This window comes from Carcharhinus amblyrhynchos, chromosome 7, assembly GCF_965287045.1.
Source record: "Carcharhinus amblyrhynchos chromosome 7, sCarAmb.v2.hapA, whole genome shotgun sequence".
NCBI classification, from domain to species: Eukaryota; Metazoa; Chordata; class Chondrichthyes; order Carcharhiniformes; family Carcharhinidae; genus Carcharhinus; species Carcharhinus amblyrhynchos.
The window spans coordinates 21,377,757-21,402,930 of record NC_137330.1 but is presented as its reverse complement, the minus strand read 5'-3'; the positions used below and the strand labels follow the sequence as shown (position 1 = coordinate 21,402,930).

Genomic DNA, 25,174 nt, shown 5'->3' with positions numbered 1-25,174 from the left:
CCATCTTTTGGTACAGTCAAGTGGTGAATTTGTGAACTATTAGCCATGGTGTTGTTCAGGCCAACCTCAGTTGGAAAATTGGCCATAGGAGATGAGCAAAAAGTAAAATTAATGGAGAACATCGAATAGAAATGAAATAGAAATGTCCTCATAGAAATCCTACAGTACAGAAAGAGGCCATTCAGCCCATCGAGTCTGCACCAACCACAATCGCACCCAGGCCCTACCCCCATATCGCTACATGTTTACCCTCTAACCCACGCATCTCAGGACACTAAGGGTCAATATAGCATGGCCAATCAACCTAACCCGCACATCTTTAGACTGTGGGAGGAAACAGGAGCACCCGGAGGAAACCCACACAGACATGAGGAGAAAGTGCAGACTCCGCACAGACAGTGACCCAAGCCGGGAATCGAACCAAGGTCCCTGGAGCTGTGAAGCAGCAGTGCTAACCACTTGCCCATTTGAGGAGTCTGCTACACCACTGCTTTAAACAGGGGTTTGGATGCGCATCCCAAACAAAACTGCATTTGATTGGAGATTGGAAATTTGACAAAATGTGCGGCCAACTTCCCCTCCAATTCGATTTTCAAGTTTGCTGACGACACCACCGTAATGGGTCTCAAACAGACGAGACAGAGTACAGGAATGAGATAGAGAATCTGATGAACTCTGAATCTGATGGTGCGGCAACAATAATCTCTCCCTCAATGTCAACAAAAGAAGGAGATGGTCATTGACTTCAGGAAGTGTAAAGCAGAAGATGCCCCTGCCTACATCAATTGGGACGAAGTAGAAAGGGTCAAGACCTTCAAGTTTTTAGGTGCCCAGATCACCAACAACCTGTCCTGGTACCCCCATACTGACACTATAAAGCTGACGAACGCCTCTACTTTCTCAGAAGACTAAGGAGATTTGGCATGTCAGCTATGACTCTCACCAACCTTTGCAGATGCACCATAGAAAGCATTCTTTCTGGATGTATCATAGCATGGTACGCTTCCTGCTCTGCCCAAAACCGCAAGGAACTACAAAAGGTCTTGAATATAGCCCAATCCATCACGCAAACCAGCCTCCCATCCATTGACTCTGTCTACACTTGCCGCTGCCTCGGCAAAGCTGCCAGCATAGTTAAGGACGCCATGCACCCTGGGCATTCTCTCTTCCACCTTCTTCAGTCGGGAGAAAGATACAAAAGTCTGAGGTCATGTACCAACCGACTCAAGAATGGCTTCTTCCTTGCTGCTGTCAGACTTTTGAATGGACTTACCTTGCATTAAGTTGATCTTTCTCTACACCCTAGCTATGACTGTAACACTACATTCTGCACTCTCTTGTTTCCCACTGGATGAATGGTATGCTTTCTGTATTGCTTGCAACAATACTTTTCACTGTATGTTAATACATGTGACAGTAATAAATCAAATCAAAAATCAAATCAAATCAAAACTGGGAATTACAATACTCTCTCCCCCATCCCATGTTAAGGAACTTCTAGTTTCCTTACATTACAACATGCTTCAAAAGAAAGGAATTTTTCTGGCTGTGAAGCACTTTGCAATGTCGTGAGGTCGTGGAAGGTGCAACATAAATGCAAACTCTTTCTATCTGAATCGGATGCATATCCCAACCAGTAGACCAAATGCACACTCCCATGAGAGTAAACAGAGTAGGACAAATACCTGTTCTAGTAATCAAATACATTGTCTCCCTCCAATAGACCAACCAGATGTAAAGGATCTGATGTATGCCTTTGTTGCTCCATCCATCCCCCCGCCCTCCCCCGCAGTATGTGAGAATATTAGAAAGCATGGAATAGCATTTAGCGCATGAAGGCTGCCGAACCATATATAATCAGTTCTATCATGTCCCTACCACTCATTGCCACACTTCAAGCATCTAATGTTCTGCTGTGGCATATTTAGTCTTCTCCATTTATAATTAGCTTGTAACTCTCAATTCAATTCAATTCATTGAAGAAATCAGTCAATGTAGGAACATAGCATTAATCTATAAAACCCAAATTTACTGGAATTCTGTTTCACACATCTGCACTGGAAAAAAACACTCCAGTCTTGCTCATTGAAGTGCACGTATTTGAATGCTGGGGATATGATGCATATCTCTACATTAGTCTGCTAATGACTGGATGCATACTTCCATACAGTATATAGCAGGGATTGAAGGTATATCTCTTCACTTGACTTCAGAACATTATCTCCTCGCTAAATCAATAAGGATTCCGAATGCCCTGTCACTGGATTTGAATTCACAGGATCTCTGCCAGGTCTCTAATGGCTGGACATACATCTATTCTTCAACTATTGATTATCAGCAATCAAGTAACAATCCCACCTTTTGATACCAAGATTTAGAGGCATAATGCTAGACCATTATAAGTTAAAAATAAATGCTCAGGATAGTGTCCTAGATCCACCCACCTGCTTCATCAACGACCTTCCCTGCATCATAAGAACAAACATCAAAGAAAATTACAGCACAGGAACAAGCCCTTTGGCCCTCCAAGCCTGCACCGACCATGCTACCCAACTTAACTAAAACCCCCTACCCTTCCTACACATATCCCTCTATTCCCATCCTATTCATGTATTTGTCAAGATGCCCCTTAAAAGTCACTATCGTATCTGCTTCCACTACCTCCCCTGGCAACAAGTTCCAGGCACCCACCACCCTCTGTGTAAATAATCTGCCTCGTACATCTCCTTTAGACCTTAGACCTTGGACCTTGGCCCTTGCACCCTAAACCTATGCCCCCAAGTAATTGACTCTTCCACTCTGAGGAAAAGTTTCTGACTATCCACTCTGTCCGTGCTTCTCATAATCTTGTAGACAGAAGTGGGGATAGTCACTGATGATTGTACAATGTTCATCATTTGTAACTCAGGTATCAAAGCAGTCCATATCTATTTGCAGCAAGACCTCAACAGTATCCAGGCTTGGGCTGAAAAGCGACAAGTTGCATTTGCACCACACAAGTACAAGGCAATGACCATCTCTAACAATGGAGAAGTTAATCATTCATCCACCTCTCCTTGATATTAAATGGCATTACCGTCGCCCAATCCCTCCCTGCACATCCTGGGGGTTACCATTGTGGAAAAACTCAACTGGACTGGTCATATAAATATTGTGGCTACAAGAGCAGGTCAAATGCAGGGAATTCTGTGGTGAGTTAACTCATCTCCTGATTCCCTAGGGTATGTCCAGTATCTATAAAGCACAAGACAAGAATGTGATGAAATACTCTCCACTTGTCTGGATGAGTGCAGCTCTCAGAATACTCCAGTTTGACACCATCCAGGACAAAGCAGCCTACTTGATTGACACCTTATCTATCACCTTCAAAATTCACTCCCGCCACCACCAAAGCACAGTGACAGCAGTGTGTACAATCTACAAGATGGATTGCAGCAATTCAGCCAAGCTCCTTCTACAACACCTTCCAAACCCGCAATCTGTACCAGCTAGAAAGACAAGGGCAGCAGATAGATGGGGATGCTACAGACTGCAATTTCCCCTCCTCGAAATCACTCATCATCCTGACTTGGAAATATATTGTTGTTTCTTCATCGCCACTGTGTCAAGATCCTGGAAGTCCCCTTCTAACAGCACTGCGAGTGGATCTATACCACTTGGACTGTGGTTCAGGAAGGTGGCTCATCACCACCTTCTCAAAAGGGAAAGAAGGAAAATGTGGGCAATGAATACTGGCCTAGCTAGTGACGGAATAAAACCAACCTGAGATCGCTTGACCATTAAACACAACCTGTATTACCAACACTTGCTCACATTGTCAGTTCTGTGTCCCTGAATCAGAATGATGCACATGTTTTCTAAATATTAAAAATAACCTAAAATAAAAGCAGAAATTGTTGGGAAGCATTAAGCAGGTCAGATGGGCAGCATCTTTGGAGAGAGAACAGATAACTAAAGCAATTTCAACCACAGAAAACAGTCGGGTTTGTGTCAGTGAGCAGTTAATATTTTTCAAATTTCAAACTTAAACTAAATCACTTTGTAATTCACCCGTTTCCTCTCATAACAAAGGTGTGACGGTGCCTGGGGAGTCAGCTTATCTGCTGTGAGGAGGAGGGTTGGTCGGTAAAATCTTTTATGGATTCTGCAGGCCTTTGCATTAATGTTTGGTAATTAATGTTGATCAAGAAACCCAACAGGAGAAAAGCAGACAAGAAGGAATTGGTCCATAATTTGAGTGCCTTTTAAGTGCTGCTTGTGGGCCGAAGGAGCAGAAATGTTTCTTCCAGGTCCCAGAAGTAAGATGCATCTTGACTTCCTTCCCCACTCCATCCCTGCCCTCTGCCCAGCCATGCCCCTCACCTTGCAGCTATACTTACCTCCATGCCCCTGGACTGGTTTTCAGTTTTGAAAACCAGCAGTAATTCGTGCTCACATAATGTCACACTGACTCAGTGGGAGGATAAAGCCTGGCTGCACATTATGGATCAAGATCGATAAGTAGTATTAAAGTTCATGGAAATCCAGTTCTTGCTCTTTCTGGGAGTGAACCTGATGATGTCACTGGCAATTGGGGAAAGACCTCAAACTAAGTTGGACCAAAACGTTGGAGCTTCTCCACCAGGCATCAATCTCTGAGGATGAGCACGCAACCTCGACTTAAATGTCCTGTGTTTCCTTACAGCTTGAACCTGGTCAACAATGCCAAATAGAGATTCATTGGTACTGTGCAATGTTGGGCAGAACTTACAGATTTTGTTTTGTCTAAGAGTCAACTCAGACAGGAAAGGAGGAGGATAGCTTGCCGGCTGCACTGCCGGTCTATCCTGTTGTCTCTTTAGATACTTTCAATCCAAAAATTCCAAAGGGCGGGCCCCACACTGTCATGTGATGTGGTGTGTCACCTTGCCGGTAACTTTGGCTTTTAGATGGAAAGGACACCCTGATGCAAAATAAAATGGAATCCCCATTATGAAGCAGAGTCTCCTCAGCACTGACCTTCTTACCCTGGTCACTGTACTGACCTCGGTGCTTCTGATTGCCAGGTACACCATGAGGGCGCCCTGTTGTCCATGCTTGCCCTCATGCCAATGTGAATGAAAAATTGAATGCTGGGGCGGGGGGCTATCATGCATAAATTTCAGATATGCATGGTTAAATAGATGCTGATGGGAATCCCAGTTTTTAAAGCTGGAATTCCTGTTATGTTTTCGAGGGGTGGAGGGTTTGGGGGGTGCGTGTGGGGGTGGAAACAAACAAATGGGAAAATCCTGCTGGCATAAAAGCTGTTTTGGGATTCCCTCTTGATTCTTCACTCCCTGAAAATAGGAGCAGAAAACCTCTTTTCGCCTAGTTGATGTCTCCATCCTGCCCTACTGTGAACCACAGGCAAATTTGCAGAGTATTCACTCAGGTGAGAAAGTCTCTCTGCATTCCACAAGCCACCGGCTGGGCAGACACCAATCTCTTGCATGTGACGGCACTGAGCAGCGGAATGGTGTGTTGTGCACACATGAAAGAAGGGTCAGTGGAAGCAGCTGAATTCAGAATCTATGGTCAGGTGACTGGTTTGTGACCAAAATGTTGCTGCCATTTGGACCCAAATTGAAGCTAGGGAAAAAAATAAGTTTGAATAACAGAGAAAGTATCATTCCAAAACACAGCTCTGTAGCCTTTATAAGTCGAGAGGGCAAATTTAACAGTGTCATCTTGCAAGTGCTCCTGTCATTCTCACCATGACTTTAGATCCACTGAAGCTGTTTACAAAGACAAGTTATAAATAGATTGGTGATAATACTATAAATAGTCGCACAAGTGAAATGAACTGATTATTTATAAAGACAACATTCCAAGTGAGTTGTTTGTCAGTATCTTGTTATGATATGCTCATAGAACTTTTTTTATCGTACCCACTTTTTAAAAAAATACAGTATATATTTAAGATCTTGTTATTCAGAGACAGAACCGTTAAATGCAATACTAAAGTGAATGCATTTATCCTTCCTTCAATTATTGAATGATGCAGCATAGGAGGCCATTTGGCTCACTGTGTCAGTGTCGGGCACTTTGAAAGAATCATCTGATTAATTAAGCTCCCCTGTCTCCCCCCTACCCAATTTATTCCTGCAGAGTATCTATCCAAATCCTTTTGGAAAGTAATTATTGAATCTACTTCCGTCACCCTTTCTGACAGGGCTTTCCAAATCGGCGTGATGCATTGCACCAAAAGAATTTTCCTCATCCCATTTCTATCGTGTTACATAAAGTTGGAGAAAGGAGAAGCTGGGAATCAGAAACACTTAATAGGGCGAGCAGCTGAGAGGAGAATCAATCTGTAACTCCCCCACTCACAAACCTTTAAAGACTCTACTGGCATTGCAGCATCGGACTCGTGGAAGTGCAAACATTTGGACAGTGATAAAAGAAGGCAGACCAGAAGCTCTGGTGTGATATGCATGAGTAACACACATGATAAGGAAAACAAATCTTGAATTTATATATATTGCTTTTTACCTTATCAGAGATAAGGTAAAATGTGTGTTCACAGACTAGCATCACTACTTATTGTAAGGGGGATGGATAAAAGTGGGGAAGTCTTTTGTGAACGTATTGGTGAAACCATAGGTGGAATACTGCATCCAATTTTGATCTCCCTTATTTAAGAAGGGATACACTTGCAATGAAGGCAGTTTAGAGAAGATTCACTAGGTTGATTCCTGTGCTGAAGGCCTTGCCTTATGAGGAAAGGTTGAGCAGGTTGGGCCGACACTCCTTGAAATTTAGAAGCTTGAAAAGTGATCTTATTAAAACACATAAGATTCTGAGGGGTCTTGACAGGGTCTATGCTGAGAGGATGTTTCCTGCTAAGGGGCGATCTCGGACTTGAGGGCACAATTTGAAATTGAGCAGTTTTTGCTTAAGGAATTTATTCTCTGATTGTTGTTAATGTTGGGAATCCTTTCCCCTGGAATGCAGTTGAAACTGGGTATGTTCAGCGCTGAATTGGGCAGATTTTGATCTGCAAAGGAGACAAACATAATGGAGGGTTAGGCAGGAGAATGGGGTGATTGGCACAGTCAGATCAACTATTAGGGCGGCACGGTAGCACAGTGGTTAGCACTGCTGCTTCACAGTTCCAGGGTCCTGGGTTCGATTCCTGGTTCGGGTCACTGTCTGTGTGGTGTTTGCATGTTCTCTTCGTGTCTGCGTGGGTTTCATCCCACAGTCCAAAGATGTGCAGGTTAGTTGATTGGCCATGCTAAGAAATTGCTCCTTAGTGTCCAGGGATGCGTAGGTTAGAGGGATTAGTGGGTATAATATGTAGGGATATGGAGGTAGGGCCTGGGTGGGATTGTGTTCGGTGCAGACTCGATGGGCTAAAGGGCCTCTTTCTGCATTGTAGGATTCTATGGTTCTATTATTTGACATAGCAGGCGCAAGGACGAAATGCCTTACTCCTCCTGTTTCTTATGTTTCTAATTGTCAGTCCTGAATTTTACAAAAAGTCTTCTTCTCTTTATACAAACTTTTACATCCACCCAAATTGGCAAACTCCACACAGTCACCTGAGGCTGAAATTGAACCCGGGTCCCTGGCGCTGTGAGGCAGGCAGTGCTAACCACTGAACTAAAAGATCTGCTTGATTGGTAGTGACCCAGTAAACCCAATAACCACAATCCACTATTGGTGTGCCATGGATGTAGTCTATATTACTGACTAGTTACAATGCAGTAAGTCACCAAGCTTAATTAGTATCACAGAATTGTTACAGTGCAAAGGAAGCCATTTTCCCATCATGTTTTCATTGGCTGTCCATATCAGCATCATGGTTTAATGTCATTCCCCTCCCCTTTCCCTGGAACCCTGCATACTGTTTCTATTCAAGTAATTATCTAATGCTCTCTTGAATGCCTTGATTGAACCTTCTTCCACCACACTTTCAGGCAGTGCATTCTAGACGAGGACTACTTGCTGTGTAAAAAAGTTTATTCTCACATCACATTTGTTTCTTTTGCAAATAAACAGAAATGTCATAAGTGTAATTATTTTAACAGTTTTTGCACTTATAAGTCTAGATTGCAATGATTTTCATGGTGGGGTTTTAAGTGTGCATGTCTCCAACTTGAGGGCACCAACATCCCTTGTCCTTGAATCTCTTTCATATGACCATATGCAGCTCTACTCATCTTCAGCACCGCAAGTTCAGAGCTTTGTGCACTACGGATGTTGATGGGGAATTTGGGCAACTGTTTGTCTATATAAACTTATATGCTAAGATAGAAACATATTCAGTAATACAATATTGAAAGTACATATTCTCAAATCGATTCTACCCACCATGTCCAATGTATAACCAACTTAATATGTTGACCGCAAGACTCCAGCAATGTCCTTTTATAGATTATGGGCAATTCCATACCCTTGTATACCAATTCCATTTTTGCAGGAGCTTCTTTGGTATTATTGAATTCAGCAATCACAGTCGAGCACTTGTAACCATTGGTTTTATATAGTTATTTTTTTCAGTTACTAAAAAATCTTATTGCTGTACTGTCTTATCACTAGCTATCTTACAAAGGATTGTCAGTATAGATTTATGATTTATGACTGTAGCTCTGAGTCCCGCCCTTAGATTTATCACGTTGAATAGATATCCTGTTTAGAATGAGACTGAAGTCTGTAAGGTTAATTATAGATATAGATGATAAGTATTCTGTGGAAGATGATGGTTCCCATGGTGGTGGGACCATGAAAAGATGATGTACAAGATTGAATTGTGTAAATTACAATGCTAAGTTAATCTCATGCCGTGTTCGATGGAAAATCAAACAGAAATTTAACAGAGCTTTTCATGTAGTCAATTACTCTGTACATGGGGCAGAGGACATGTTGCTGAAAATTTTGACATGATCTATTTGAAAGAATAAGCTTAGGTACTATAATTGCTTGTCTCTGATAAAGAATAAATGTTTCCTTTCGCTGCCTGCGATTAATATATTTGTGCAAGAGGGGTATATGTTTCTGTACCATCTGAGTGATTGTCCTAATTAAAGATTCCAGCAGCAAGGCTTTTCTGAATATAAAAATAAAGGTGATTGATTATCACTCACTTACCTGGGATATTTAAAATGCGACTCTTCACACATACTGTCTGGCACACGGAATATACAGAAAGGGCTACTAAGAAAATTATTAGAAATCAAAGCCAAGAAGTCACCAGGTTCTGATAAACTTTATCCTAGGGTCTTAAAAGAAATGGCTACTGAGATACTAAGTACAGGAAGAAGTCTCCCAATACCAGATTAAAGTCCAACAGATTCATTTGGAATCACGAGATTTTGGAGCACTGCTCCTTCATCAGGTGAAGGATGCAGTGCTCTGAAAGCTCCTGATTCCAAATAAACATGTTGGATTTTAACTTGGCATTGTGAAACTTCTCACTGTGCCCACCCCAGTACAACACTGGCTTAGATGCTTCAGCTTTAAATTTCCAAAACTCCCCAGATTCTGGAAAGATTGGAAGGGAATTGAAGTGGTGGAGGCTGCCTCGCTAAATATATTTAAGATGCGGGTTGATAGGTTTTTAATAGGCAAGGGGATTAAGGGTTATGGGGAGAGGGCGGGAAGGTGGAACTGAGCCACGACAGATTGGCCATGATCTTGTTGAATGGCGGGGCAGGCTCGAAGGGCTAGATGGCCTACTCCTGCTCCTATTTCTTATGTTCTTATGAGTAAATGTCACTCCTCTATTCAAAGGAGGAGGAGATAGACAACAGGAAACTACAAGCCAGTTACCTTGACTTCTGTCAGAGAGAAATGCTGGAACAGATTACTAAGGCGATTATAGGGGGGCACTTGGATAATATCAATGCAATTAAGCAGAGTCAACATGACTTTATGGAAGGGAAATCATGGTTGACTAATTCATTAGAATTCTTTGAGGAATTAACAAGCTATACGGATAATGGGGAATCAGTGGATGTGCAATAAGTTTCCAGAAGACATGTGACAAGTTGCCACAACAATATAAATACATGTAGGGATGTTTTTGTTGCAATTATACGAGGCGTTGGTAGACCACATCCAGAGCAATGTGTACGGTTTTGGTCTCTTTATTTAAGAAGCAATATAAATGAGTTAGAAGCAATTTGGAAAAGGTTCACTCAACTGATACTTGGGATTGGGGGTGCATGGGGGGGGTGGGATGGTGGTAGGTGGGGGTGATTATCTTATAAGGAAAGGTTGGACAGGGTGGATGTGTAGTCATTGGAGTTTAGAAGATTGGGAGGCAATCTTATTGAAGCATACAAGATCTTGAAGGTAAGAGCAAATTACTGCGGATGCTGGATTCTGAAACCAAAAGAGAAAATGCTGGGAAATCTCAGCAGGTCTGGCAGCAACTGTAAGGAGAGAAAAGAGCTGACATTTTGAGTCCAGATGACCCTTTGTCAAAGCTGGATCAAAGCTTTGACCTTTCGTCAAAGAAGCTCTTGAGGGACTTGTCAGGTTGGATACTGGAAGAATGTTTCTCCTTGTGGGAGAAACTAGAACCAGAGGGCCCAATTTAAAGATAAGATTGAAGACTGGGATGAGAAGAATTTGTTCCGTTAGAGGGATGTGAATCTTTGGAACTCTGTCCTTCCCTGGAAAGCGGTGGAGGCAGGGTAGTGAACAAGGAAGTCAAAGGTTATCAGCAGTAACTGGAAAGTGGATTTGAGGCCATGATAGGATCAGCCATGACCTTATTGAATGGCTTGAGGGACTGAATGGCTTACTACTTCTCTAAATTTGTATGCCCATATGAAGGTAAATCAACTGATTATGACTTGTAATTATTTCAGACTCATTTGTGCAGGTCTGTCATTTCTTAGATGAAATTAATGGTTTAATTGAGTAAAATTCTTGCGAAGATGAGGATTCTGTTAAAGTTACAGGTTGTTTTGTAGTCAATTTCAACCATGTTGGTTTCTCAAGTGAACTTGTTTGGAGGGTATTCTTCTCTAGTTTTCAAGATATTTGTGTTTATTACATTGGTTCAATGACCCTTAGTGGAATTTTTTGAGCCGTTTCTGTTGGGTTAAAAACAATCAAAATGGCTTCCTCATTGGTTGATCTTCCAGAAATCCAAACAAAGGGTGATGTTTCTCTTTATTCGAATTATCTTGTGCTGTCATTTGATACCTTGAAAGTTTGAAACAACCAGTGTATTCTTGTTTGAATGACCCATTGAACTTGCAACTACTTTTTTGAATTAGTTTCTCAAAAGGGCATTAATACAACATCAATCTGGAAGATTCCGTATGTTCCCTCCTGAAACGGGGGAGTATTTTCAATCCACAGGAGAAGTCACGTGTTCCGTGGCAGCCATGTTTTGCAGCCTTTGTATAGCTTTTAAAAAAATACAAAGTTCACAATATACTGCAACATGACATTTCTATTTCACAGTTGCCTTTTTAAGAACATCAAAGAGCCAATTCAACTGTATTGCTAGATAACGCGGATAAAAAAAAGAAAGTATAAAGTACATTTAAAGATGGCAATGCATCAGAATGTTCTGGAGAACACAAGTTGTTTTTATCCATTATAGTAACTCCTGAACCCAAAATTCTCATTTGTATTTCAAAAGTCTATTTGTTCTGTAAGCAGCACTAAAATTTTAAGGAAATTTATCCATTTCAATACCGACTCTCTTTGAGCAACATTTGGTTCACCTCATTGATTGCCTTCCTATATTGTTTATGTTGGAAACAAGTTTGGGGAGATCCTGCTTTCAGTTATTCTTCAGTAAGGTCATTAGATCTCACAGTGCCAGGGACCCGGGTTCAATTCCTGGCTTGAGTTATTGTCTGTGTGGAGTTTGCACATTCTCCCTGTGTCTGCGTGGGTTTCCTCTGGGTGCTCTGGTTTCCCATCTCAGTCCAAACGTGTGCAGGTTAGGTTGATTGGCCATACTAAATTGCCCCTTAGTGCCCCAGGATGTGTAGGTTAGAGAGATTAGCAAGGTAAATATGTGGGGTTGTAGAATAGGGCCTGGGTGTCGGTGCAGACTCAATGGATTGAATGGCGTTCTTCTGCATTGTAGGGATACTATGATTCTATTTGTCAAAACAGTGTGTGATAGTGATGCAAGCTCTTCACTTGCGCAGATATAGTTAACAGCTTGATCATGTATTAAGATACAAAGTTCTGTCAAATCATAAGCACAACAAAATGCCATTTTGAAGTCACCAGTTTTCAAACCCACACCATGACATTTTAAGACCAGGAATTCTTTAGAGCTTGCATAAAGCCCACTCAGTAATTGACAGAAATAGAACTTGTCAACACAGTCCTGTCATGCAGCCTCAGCATTACTTGTACACAAATTATTATTCCTTGCACTCGACGTGTTGTTTCTTTTTTCCCTTCCACTCACTGTATTTCATCCATTCAGCTGAGGAATGAAGACTGTTCTGGGAGTTTAACACCAAGTCTGCAAGCTACAAAGAAGGTTGGAGTTTAGTAAATCATTATTTTGATGTTATTTGCTTCTTCACTAATACTTTAACCGTTGATATTTTGAGCTTCCTATCTATTCTGTGGGATGTGTTTGTTTAACCTGTCTTATGTCAAAAAGAAGTGAAATGTCACATATCCAAGCTGTAAATTGGAATGTTCCACATTCACTTGTTAACATTAACTGTTTAAAGATTGACAACAGTCTCCATGCAAGATATCTATACACTGACCATTTTGGGGAGCTTTGTGCCTCACTTGTTAACATGAAATATTTAATGATTGAAAATAGTCACTATGCATAATAGCTGTGCATTGAACCAACTTTGAGGCAGAGTTTGTTGAAAAACACAGCTAGAGGTAAATAGAACTGAAAATGTTTGAAATCTGGAATCAGGACAGAAATTGCTGAAAAACAGTATATCTGTCAGCTTGATCACAACCAAGTCAGTGATCCTGGTTGTCACTGGATTCCAACCAGTGAGATTTTTCTGGTTGGAATCATTCATAATGTTTGAGATGTTGGGACTTAATAGGATTGAGGGTTATAGGTAAGCATAGTAGGTAGGGATATGATTGGTGCAACTTGTGGACCAAAGGGCCTGTTTATGCTGTAGTTTTTCTATGTTGCAATGTATTGCCTGTTTCCAGAGATGTCTTATTTCATTTTGATTTGTCATTATTGGATTTTCAGGAGTTCAGATGAACAGAATTTTAACTTGTGGTGATGGCAGCAGAAAGGATGACAGCAGATTCGTTGCCCTTTGTACTCCATTGACTGGAGAAATTGGGTAGTGGTGTAATAGGTGGGCATTTGCTTCTGCCAATGGTCATAACTAGGCCACTTTTTTTTAATCACATTTTGCTGTAGGAGGAATATGCTGCTTCATTGAGGATTACTGTCACTTTCGTGCCTGTCTTGGGGGCACTGTAAGTTGAGTGATTGAAACAATATCTTGGTTGAATTAGAGAGCAAAGCTTGAACATTGGATGTAGGCCACCTAAGCTTTAATTGATCGCAGGGTCCTTCCCTGACTCTGGGTATTGGTTGGTGCTGCTTTGCATTCTCTGAGAGGAAGAATCACGGTGAGTAACCTTCCAATAATAGGACACAGACTGCTTGGAGCTTCGCTAACTCTTGACTGAGGGCCAATCTTGTTTTGGTTAAATGTGTTCCATAGGTGTCTCAGCTACATTGCTGTTGAACTGTTCTATAAGCAGGAGGAGCAACATATCATTTTGCTCATCTGAGTGCTGCAGAAATGCTCTGCTCCTGTGGGTTGGTCCACTCTGCAATAAGGTGGACTCTTTGGACTTCAAAGACTTGTCGTGGTTCTTATGGTTTCCTGGCTGGAGTGGCTTAATGCAAGATATGACCAGAACAGGAGAGGGCTCCGCTGTCTATTGCCCCTGTACCAGTCAGGCAATCTGGAGGTGTTGAACATGTGAAGTCTGTAAACACACTAACCAACAATATTTTATTAGGACATTTAGGATAAAATAGTTCCAGTCTAGTCAGTTCTCAACCATATGGACAGGAGAATTAACATTTGGTCAAATTCCAATGTCATCCTGTCCTTATCCACTTTTCCTCGAGTTTGGACTGAGGATGAGAAGGGAACCTTCTTGGATCTGTTAGGTAAGTAAATAAGAAGGGTTTTGGAAGCCAATATCGCAGCAAGGTAAGTAAGACCTATTTTAGCTCTGAATCCTGAAGTTTCCTGCCAGGGGATCTGTTTCTTGACCCACCAGCAACTCACCAGGGTCATCAAACAGAATGCACAGCAATAAGAGCTTTCTCACTGAAACTGACAAACTGCACAGGCTACGATCGGTTACCCTGAGGAACTCCAAGAACAACATAGCATGGGAAACAGGCCCTTCAGCCCAACAAGCCCGTGCCGCCATTTTAACATTGAGTCCCCTCTCCACCCATGACCCTTGTCTATGCTTATGGCATTCCACATTGAGGGAAGACTAATTTAGGGACAACTCCAACCATGGCCATTGAGAGACTACTATTCAAAGCACTTCTTTTCTCAGAGAATCCTTTCACTACTTGACAGGAGATTTCTATCTCTTTGGAAGGCACTTTATCCATCTAGAATTGTCTCACTTTCAGCTGCACTTATCTGCTGCCAGCCTTCACCATGGCATGGGAACAGCTTATACAGTATTATTTTCCACTTCTGTTGAGATGAAGAATAGTGGCCCCACAACACCAACTGCACCATCAGCAACAGGAGCAACCTTAGCAGCAGGACCAGCTTTGTTATTCATTCTTGGGATATGGGTGCCACTGGCAGGGCCAGCATTTATTACACATCCCTAATTGCCCTCAAGAAGATTGTCTTTTTGAACAGTTGTAGCCCACGTGTTGGAGGTGCACCCACAGTGCTGTTAGGAAGGGAATTGCAGGATTTTGACCCAATGACAGCTAAGAAATAGTGATATATATTAGGATGGTGAGCATCTTAGAAGGGAATTTGGATGTGGTGTTTTTTCCAAACACTTGATACTTGTCTTTGTTCTTCTAGGTAGCAGAGTTTACAGTTATAAAAGGTGCTGTTGAAAGAGTTTTGGCAAGTTACACCTGTGCATCACTGTGCATTCTTTGTAGAGGTTGTGGATGGATAACATTCAAGAGGGCTGCTTTGTCCTGGATGGTGTTGAATTTCTTATGTTGTTGGAGCATTCAGCCAAGCAAGTGGAAAGTACTCCACTCTTGACTTGTGCTTTGTAGATGATGAACAAATTTTGAGGATTCAGGAGGCAAGTTACTTTTGCAGAAGAACATAAGAACATAAGAAATAGGAGCAGGAGTAGGCCAACTAGCTCCTCGAGCCTGCCCCACCATTCAATAAGATCATGGCTGATCTGTCATGACTCAGTTCCACATTCCCGCCCTCTCCCCATAACCCTTAATCCCCTCTCTCATCAAAAACCCATCAACCCGCGTCTTAAAAATATTTAGCGAGGCAGCCTCCACCACTTCAACGGGCAGAGAATTCCAGAGATTCACCACCCTTTGAGTGAAGAAGTTCCTCCTCAACTCTGTTCTAAACCGCCCCCCCTTTATCTTGAGGCTATGCCCCCTAGTCCTACTATCCTTTCTGAGCAGGAAGAGTCTCTCCACCTCTATCCTATCCATCCCATTCATCATCTTATACGTCTCAATGAGATCTCCCCTCATTCTTCTAAACTCTAACGAATACAAGCCTAATCTATTCAGCCTCTCCTCATAGCTCAACCCCCTCAACTCCGGCATCAGCCTAGTAAACCTCCTCTGCACTCCCTCCAAGGCTAAAATATCCTTGCGTAAGTACGGCGCCCAAAACTGCACACAGTACTCCAGCTGCGGCCTCACCAACGCCCTATACAGCCGCAGCAAGACCTCCCTACTTTTATATTCAATCCCCCTCGCGATGAAGGCCAGCATCCCATTCGCCTTCCTGACCACCTGCTGCACCTGCAAGCTGGGTTTTTGCGACTCATGCACAAGGACCCCGAGGTCCCTCTGCACCGTCGCCTGCTGCAGTTTTTCTCCACGTAAGTAATAATCCTTCCTACCATTATTCCTTCCAAAGTGGACCACCTCGCACTTGCCAACATTAAATTCCATTTGCCATTTCCTGGCCCATTCGCCCAGCCTATCTAGATCCTTCTGTAGACTCTCCCCACCCTCCGCACAATTTGCCTTTCCACCAATTTTGGTGTCATCAGCAAATTTCGACACCCTACACTCGGTTCCCTCCTCCAGATCATCTATATAAATGGTAAATAGCTGAGGCCCCAGCACCGACCCCTGGGGCACTCCACTAGTCACCATCCGCCAATCCGAATAGCACCCATTGACCCCCACTCTCTGCCTCCTATTTGACAACCAGTCCTCTATCCACGCTAACACCCTACCCCCAACTCCATGCCCCCTGACCTTCTGCAATAACCTCTTGTGAGGTACCTTGTCAAACGCCTTCTGAAAATCCAGAAAGACCACATCCACCGGCTCTCCTCTATCCACCACCCTAGACACATCCTCATAGAACTCCAGTAAATTTGTCAGACACGACTTCCCTTTAAGGAAACCGTGCTGCGTCTGCTCTATCAAGCAGTTCCCCTCAAGATGCCTCGCTATTTCCTCCTTGATGACGGATTCTAACATTTTACCTACAACAGACGTTAAACTAACAGGCCTATAATTCCCCGCCTTTTGCCAGGCACCCTTCTTAAACAACGGCGTAACATTAGCCGTTTTCCAATCTTCCGGCACTTCCCCGGAATCCAGCGACGTCTGGAAAATAACCACCAAGGCATCCACTATCACCTCTGCCATTTCTTTCAGGACCCTCGGATGCATTCCATCCGGTCGTGGGGACTTGTCCACAATCAGTCCCTCCAGTCTGTCGAGCACCACCTCTCTAGTAACAGTAATGTCATCGAGACCCTCCAGTCCTACCACCTTTCCATCTCTAACATCCGGCAAATTATTCACGTCCTCCTCCGTGAAGACCGAAACAAAAAAGTTATTCAAGACCTCCGCCATATCCCCATCCCCTACCACTAAGTCCCCCTTCTCATCCTCTAAGGGACCAACGTTCACCCTAGCCAGCCTCTTCCTTTTTATATATTTATAAAAACTCTTGCTATCCTTTTTCATATTAAGTGCTAGCCCAGCTTCATAGTTTCTCCTACCCTTCTTTATCAACTTCTTTGTCAATCTTTGTTGACATTTAAACCTCTCCCAATCCTCTTCTCGCCCACCACTCTTAGCTACTCTAAACGCCTCCGCTTTTAATTTAACACTTTCCTTCACCTCCTTCATTATCCACGGCTTATTACCTCTCCTCCTACGGTCCTTTTTGACCATCGGAATAAATTTCCGCTGAGCACCAAGAAAGATCTCCTTAAAGATCCTCCACTGCTCCTCAGCAGACCTACCTTCCAACGCGCTCCCCCAGTCCACATTTGCCAATTCTTCTCTCATCCTACCGTACTCCCCTCTGTTCAAAGTCACAGTCTCTGATCTGCTCTTGTAGGCACGTTCTTTACATAGCTAATCCAGTTACCTTTCAAGAGAATGGTAACCTCAAGGATATTGATAGTGGAGGGTTTTGCAGTGGTAATGCCACTGAATATCGAGGGGAGACGATTAGATTCTCCTTTATTTGAGATGGTCATTACTATGTGGTGTGAATGTTACTTGCCACTCATCAGATTATGCCTGAATGTTATCCAGATGTTGTTGCATATGGAAATGGACTGCTTCAGCATCTGAATAGTCACAAATGTTATTGGACATTGTACAATCAACAATGAGCATCCCCACTTCTGACCTTATGATAGGAGCATCACAGTTGAAATAGCTGAAGCTGGTTGAGCCTAATACACAATTCTGAGAAACTCCTGCATCAATGTTCTGGGGCTGAGATGAGTGGACTCTAATGACCACAATCTTCTCTCCTTGTGCTAGCTATGATTCCAACCAATGGAGAGTTTTCACCTGATTCCTTTCCATTTACTTCAATTAAATGAAGGCTCCTTGATACCATTCTTGCTCTAATGCTGCCCTAATGTCAATGGCCATCACGCTTACCTCCCCACCTGGAATTCATTTTTTTTCCATACTTGTAACAAAGTCTGGAGCTGCCTGATAGCTGTGTTAGTGATGCCTTCCATCGCTTTCCTAATGATCAAAAGTGGGTTGATGGGGCAATAATTGGTCAGATAGAACTTGTTCTGCAATTTGAGTACTATCTATATGTGGACAACTTTCCATGTTGCTGGGTGAATGCCAGCTTTCTAGCTGCACTGGAACAGCTTGGCTAGGAACGTGCCTAGTTCTGGGGCAGAAGTCTTCATTCATTGCTGGAATGTTGTCAGGTCCCATTATCTTTGCTGTATTCAGTGTGTTGATTGTTTCATGATATCATTTGGAGTGAATCGAATTCACTAATGACTGGCACCTGTGATGCTGAAGACCCCAGGAGGAGGTCAAGATGGATCATCCACTTGTGGTTGAAGTTGTCTGCAAGTGTTTCAGTTTTGACTTTTGCATTGATGTATCAGGATGTGGGGGGGGGACTCGCCGTAATTGAAGGTGAGAATGTTTGTGGAGACTCCTCCAGCTAGCTGCTTAATTGTCCACTGTCATTCATAGCCTCATCCCTCTCCACCTGACAGAGCGGCTGGACACTAAAGTGCAGCTGGGAGGAGACAAAACTTCTAACACAGGGTTTACAAGCAGAGAGGATCGTTTCTCTTGACATGTTTGAGCACCGGCACCTCAATATGCCAAGGCTTTTGTGCCTGGTCACAAAATATAGAAACATAGAAGATAGGAGCAGGAGAAGGCCATTTGGCCCATCGGGCCAGCTTCGCTATTCATTACGATCATGGCTGATTATCCAACTCAATGGCCTAACCCTGCTTTTTCCCCATTCTGTGGATGTGCCGGCGTTGGACGGTCTCAACAGGGATCTTGGGTTCCTATTGCACTATCTGTAACCCCCATGACTTGCCTGGGTTTGCAAAACCTCACTCACTGCTGTCTGGAGACAATACACATCTCTTTAACCTGTGATCAGTGCTCCTTCCACACACATTGTCAGCCACTTTAGGACTTGAACAGCAGGTTAGGTGTAAAGATTTGCATTCTAATCAGTATTCTGTAAATTGTCTGTGCTTTATATACGCTCTGTCCGAGGCCAGAACTCTCCATTCACCTGACGAAGAGGGAATCCCCTCGAAAGCTTGTGAGTTTACTATCAAATAAATTGGTTGGACTAAAACCTGGTGTTGTCAGACTTTTTACTGTGTTTTCCCCATTAACCTTTGATCCCATTTTCCCAAGTGCTATATCCAACTGCTATATCCAATGAATACATTGGCTGCCTCTTGAATACATTGAAGATGTATCACATACAAAGTATCACATACAAAATGTCCACCCGAGATAATGGTATTGGCTGACATTTCCTTTTGCTGGCATCTAATAAAATAATGTTTGCATATACACAGAACAATCTCAGAAAGCATGTTTATGGCAGCATTTATTGGGGGGATAGGGAGATGGGAGGAAAGAGGATTCAACATTTTTCATTGTAAAGTTAGTGTCTCTTCAATACAATATATGTAACACATAGCTGATGCAATTGCTTTCTAGTATTTTAACACTGAGAAAATATTTTTCATAATCAGTTACATAATGTTTAAAATACCTTTTGAAGTTATTATTTGAACTTGTTATTTGTTGTACTCACCAAAATGCGTGACACACAAGCTATGTTATGCCAATTTTGTCATTTGTGAGCTCCATTTCACAGCAGACTCTAATTCTTTGCTCACGAAGTAGCTTGATCACCATACTCATTACAGTCACACCGTGTGAAAACTGTTAAGTATGAACCTACACGCTCCACATCAGCAAACCATTACGTTAAACGACTTTGCCAGTTGTCTGACCATTTGTTATTCCTGATTTTCAAAAGTAAGAGTTATGTGCAAGATTGCAAACACTTTTTGGGCTGAATTTTCTCTAAAAAATGTAATCTGGTAGACTTGTTTCTCTTTTGGAATATAAATTATACTGCAGGATTTAAAAGGTGAACGTAAAATAGCAATAGCATAAATAGCGAAGAACGTGAGAACAACTTTGTTGTTAACTAGCTGGCAGATATAATAGTGTGTGTGAAGGTAGGCTGAAAGTAGTGAGGGTTTTGTCATGTGAGACAAGTTAGTAGGTGCTCACCTATAGCTGACTTGGAGTATTTTGTTCCCAACCTTCATCTTGGGGGAGGTCAAAGGCAGACTGATCCAGTTCCTCTCAGACACAACTTGATCTGACAGAACTATGAGCTAGACTGATTAGAAACAAGGTCAGTTATTAGGTATCACAGCAGGAGCTTTGTACCTATGACTGGCTTTCAAATACTTGACTAGATTCTGTTCGATAGTTTAGTGTTAAAGGAGGATAATTGCTCTTTTCTTTTTATGTTCACAGATAAATCCTGTTGAATACCAATAGAAAAGAGCTGTTAAACATTATGTAACGGTGACTGAATTTGTAAAGATAAGCCCATGTTATCCAATTTGAGCAAGGTGTTGCTCTCAAAGGAAGCGATGCTAAAGAACTAACTGCAGCTCTGTCTTCAGCCCACAATCCCATTGAGCATAGTCTCCACTGGGATTGCAAACTCTCTGACTTCAGTCAGTAACAAAGAGTTTTGAGGGCTAAATGCTGGAGCATTTAGCATTTAATTTTTTTAATGGGATGTGGGATCACTGGTAAGGCCAGCACTTGTTGCCCATCTCTAATTGCCCTTGAGCTGAATGGCCTCTGAGGCCATTTCAGAGGACAATTAAGAGCCAGCCACATTGCTGAAGTTATACGTAGGCCAGATTGGGTAACGGCAGCAGAATTTCCTTACCTAAGGAAACATTAGTAAACAGTTGGTGGAAGTTTCATGATCACTTTTACTGAGACTGGTTTCTCAATTACTAATAGAATTTAAATTCCTCTTATCTGCTTTAGTGAGATTTGAACCCAAACATTAGCCTGGTCACTAGTCTGGCAAGGTTACCGTTATGTCATAATTTCCCACTTCTGTGAAATTTATTTAGATGTAATTGAACTCTGAGAGTGCATCACATCTGATAGAAAGGGGATTGCCCTGATGCTAACAAATGAGGAGGATTAAATTGGATGTTGCAATTTTCAGATTTGAAGGCTTCGCATATGTTTGTATATGCAGTGTATGAATGTATAACATATATACACATTGTATGTAATAGCTTATTGGATCATTGAAATCAATGACTGAGGAACATTAACATTTTGTGGCAGTTAAGGTGCTTACTTTTTCTGCTCTAAATCAAATAGTATTACAAAGGGAATGTTGAATAGTATCTTTAGTTGTTTAAAGCTATTGTTTGGAAGTATTCTAGGTTCTGCACAGAAGTTGTGAAATGTCTTGATAAATTATATAAGAATCATAGAATTCTACAGTGCAGAGGGGGCCATCCGGCCCATCGCATCTTCACCGACCACTATTCCCCCCAGGCCCTATCCCCATAACACCACGCATTTTCCCTAGCTAATCACCCTAAGGGGCAATTTACCATGGCCAAATACCTAACCCGCATATCTTTGGAGTGTGGGAGGAAACCTGAGCACCCGGAGGAAACCCACGCAGACATGGGAAGAACGTGCAGACTCACGCAGTGAACCAAGCTGGGAATCGAACCCGGGTCCCTGGTACAGTGAGGCAGCAGTGCTAACCACTCTGTCACCATGCCATTAGTTACTGAAAGGGCTGTGTCACAAAATTTAATGAAAAATATTTCATCTTGTGTCAGTTAAAACCTGGTAAAAAGTCTGACAACACCAGGTTTTAGTCCAACCGATTTATTTGATAGTAAACGCACAAGCTTTCGAGGTTTCCCTCTTCGTCAGGTGAATGGAGAGTTCTCCAAATAAATCGGTTGGACTAAAACCTGGTGTTGTCAGACTTTTTACTGTGTTTACCCCAGTCCAACGCTGGCACATCCACATCAGTTAAAACCTGCCATCCAAATCTAGCTTGAGGCAGTTGGAAGATAATAAAGAGCCATTGAAACTGCCAAGAGAGGGATCATAAGTGCTAAGAAAAATCAGTGGCCAGAAAGAGGGTTTAAAGTCCCACAGTCACTATAATGCATTCCTGCTGCAACACAAGAGAGAAGTGGATGGGCTAGAAAGCAAACTTAGTTGTAATCTGAGCTACAGAGACTATTAAGGGGTGTCTGGTTTGTTTGTGTCAGATGGGGTGGTGCTGAGAGGTTCCTGCATCCTACACATCAAAGGGAAGTGGTGTAAATTTGGAGATTGATATGCCAAGGGCTTTTAGAGGACTTTTGGTTTGCAGATGTGTGGACCATCATTGGCATGTAGGCCAAGGAAGTCACCAGGACCCCTGAGGTAAAATTGGCAATTTGGGTATATTTATATTAGTGGGATTATTAAAGATGCAGGAATTGTATTGCTAATTGCAGAAAGAAACATTTTGATACTGGTCATTTTCAACAGACATCTGCATAACAGGCAGATTGTGTTTTTGAAAGAAAATAGAGATGAGTGGCATAAATCACTGCAGAATGTATTCTGGCAGATGGACCAAGCTACAGAGAGCACCATAATCAGGAAATAGTTGAGGAACACTGTAAACAGGATTAATCACTTTGATTGTAGAGAACGTTTTGAGAAAGGATTGAAATGGTTCTGATTTACAGGCTAAAAAAAAACATGTTTTCATGGTGACTTGGATCCACGGGGCATAACTTCAAACTTTGCAGACGAAATGAAACTTAAATGTTGTAAACATTGAGGAGGTTATTAACAGGCATGAGGAGGATGTGGAAGAAATGGGCAAATATATGGAAGATGGAATTCAATACAGAGAAGTGTGAAGTGATGCAAGTGAGTGGTTGGGATCTGGAATACACTGCCTGAGAGTGTGGTGGAGGCATTCAAAAGTGATGTGGATTATTGTCTGAAAGGACGGGTGTGCAGGTCAGTGGGCTAGGAGCAGATCAGAAAGTGGCGTGTGATAAAATTCTCCTTTGGAGAGCCACTGCAGACATAACGGGCTGAAGGATCTACTCTGCTGTAACCGTCCTGTGAGTCTGTGATTTTGCAAAGACGATTGAAGAGAAGCAAAATAGAAAATTTTGAAGTGAGTATAGGAATGGACCAACTGGAGGATATGGGTACAAAAATCTTTGAAGGTGGTAGTAAAAATTAAGAAGTTTGTTTTTAATTGGCTTCCTTAGTTGAGGAATAGAGAACAAAAGCAATAAGATAATTTAAAACTTTTAGACCATTGGATGGACATTAGCTTGTGTATTGTGCTGAATTCTGGACAGCACACGTTATAAAGAGGGTGCAGAAAAGACTTACCAGAATGGTGCCAAGACTAAGGGACCTTACTTAGGTAAAGAAGTTAGAGAAGTTGGGGTTTAGTCCCCTTGGAGCTGAAAAGGCTAAAAGAAATTAGATGGAGGTGTTCCAAATCATAAACGGTTTTGATGGAGTAAATAAGGGGAAACTGTTTCCAGAGGCTGAAGAATCGATAATCAGAGCAGACAGACTTAAGTTGCACAGTCTCCTTGCGGGAGCATTCTTTCACATAGTGAATTATTGTGATTTGAAATGCATTGCCTCAGCGGGTTGTGGAACTGTATTTAATAATAACATTTCGAAGAGAATTGGATAAATACTTTTGAGGCAACTGTCTATTTGATTAACAGAAAAGAAATGAGGGAATGGGATTGACTAGAAAGCTCAACTAAAGACTCAGCATAGGCAGATAGGCTGAATGGCTGCCGCCTGTGGTGTATCATTCTATGAATTTCTGATTCTATGAAACACAGTCCTTTTCAACAGCAAGAACAAAGATTGGTGATCTGTCATCAGCATCATAATCACCTTTTCATTTGTACTTGCACTTAAAGGTACATTTCAATTCCTTGTACTTTTGTTTTTTGGGTATTGCCAGAATGCTGTATGTCAGTTCAGAGATACTGCCTCAGCAGGCAGTTATGTAAGCTGGAAAGCCTTGAGACAGGTACAGAAGGAATTACACAAATGAGGATATGTCAGTGAAGTAACTCATTTTGGAGCAGAATTATTTATTATTGTCATTATTGGTTCTGCTTGGATGAGCTAAGAGAGGCAGAAGTTTGGACCCTACAGCTGCTTGCATGAACTGTCTAATGTTTATTGTCAAACGAGTATTTTGCAGTTGTGAAAATTGTAAGCTAGCATAGTTCTTTTATTCAATGTTTTCAGCTGTTAAAGATTCTGTCCACCCCAGAATCATTTCAGACTCCCAAATTAGCACACATCATCAGAAAGTTGTGACTTTGTAATTATACAAAACAAAACATGTTTGATTAGTTTAGTGATAAGTTTCTAGGATGTGTTGACTCTAAGTAAATAGACACAACTTGCTTTGATGAAACTACTTCTGGTGAGCTTATTGCTGAGATTTAGTCTATTTAATTCTTATCTGTGATCTTGTTACCAACCTTCCCCGCCCCCGCTATATGATTTTTACCCATACTGATACCAACCTTTGCCAACACTATTGCTGTTACCAAGGGATTCCATTTTGTCACATGAATCTGTGCCATTCAGATAATGTAACCTCTCAGATATGTTGATAAAGGTTTTTGTTTTTTAATACAAACCTATTCAGATATTGAAAATAGATCTATTATACTGGATTTCACGAGAATACTTTTAGAAGCTATCATTCTGTTCCTTCCTAGATACTCTGCAACTTCTAAATTTAGATCTTTTCTTTGACGGCCTATCTTCAGTTTTAATACCTGGTGTTTCTTTGTTGAGTATCTCCTTTGTATTGCACTTCATGTTAGGTTGTGGAGGTTATATTCACTATATTTACTTTCATATAAGGATAATGTCTTTACCTCCTGCCTGTCCTTTATTTAACACTGGATGTGATATTTTGGTAGTTTTTAGCTGCACTGTGAGAGAATGCCACAGTACCGACTAAAAAGGATTTGCAACCAGCATGAAATGTACCTCTGACCTTTACCACAACACTGCTCCCATCATACTTTTGAGAGGACAAAAAAATGCTAAGGAGAAAATTCTTTTCTAATTTATCTTATTAATTGT

General features: G+C 41.9%; 1 protein-coding gene across 1 annotated transcript in view; it reads left to right on the top strand.

Annotated features, from left to right (window-relative positions):
- Positions 1-25,174, top strand: part of lrrc1 (leucine rich repeat containing 1) — a 402,129-nt gene that overhangs the window by 295,096 nt on the left and 81,859 nt on the right. Inside the window, exon 23 of the mRNA XM_080192020.1 lies at positions 12,434-12,490. Within this exon, the coding sequence (XP_080048146.1) occupies positions 12,434-12,490 (57 nt within the window). The remainder of the gene's footprint in view (positions 1-12,433; positions 12,491-25,174) is intronic.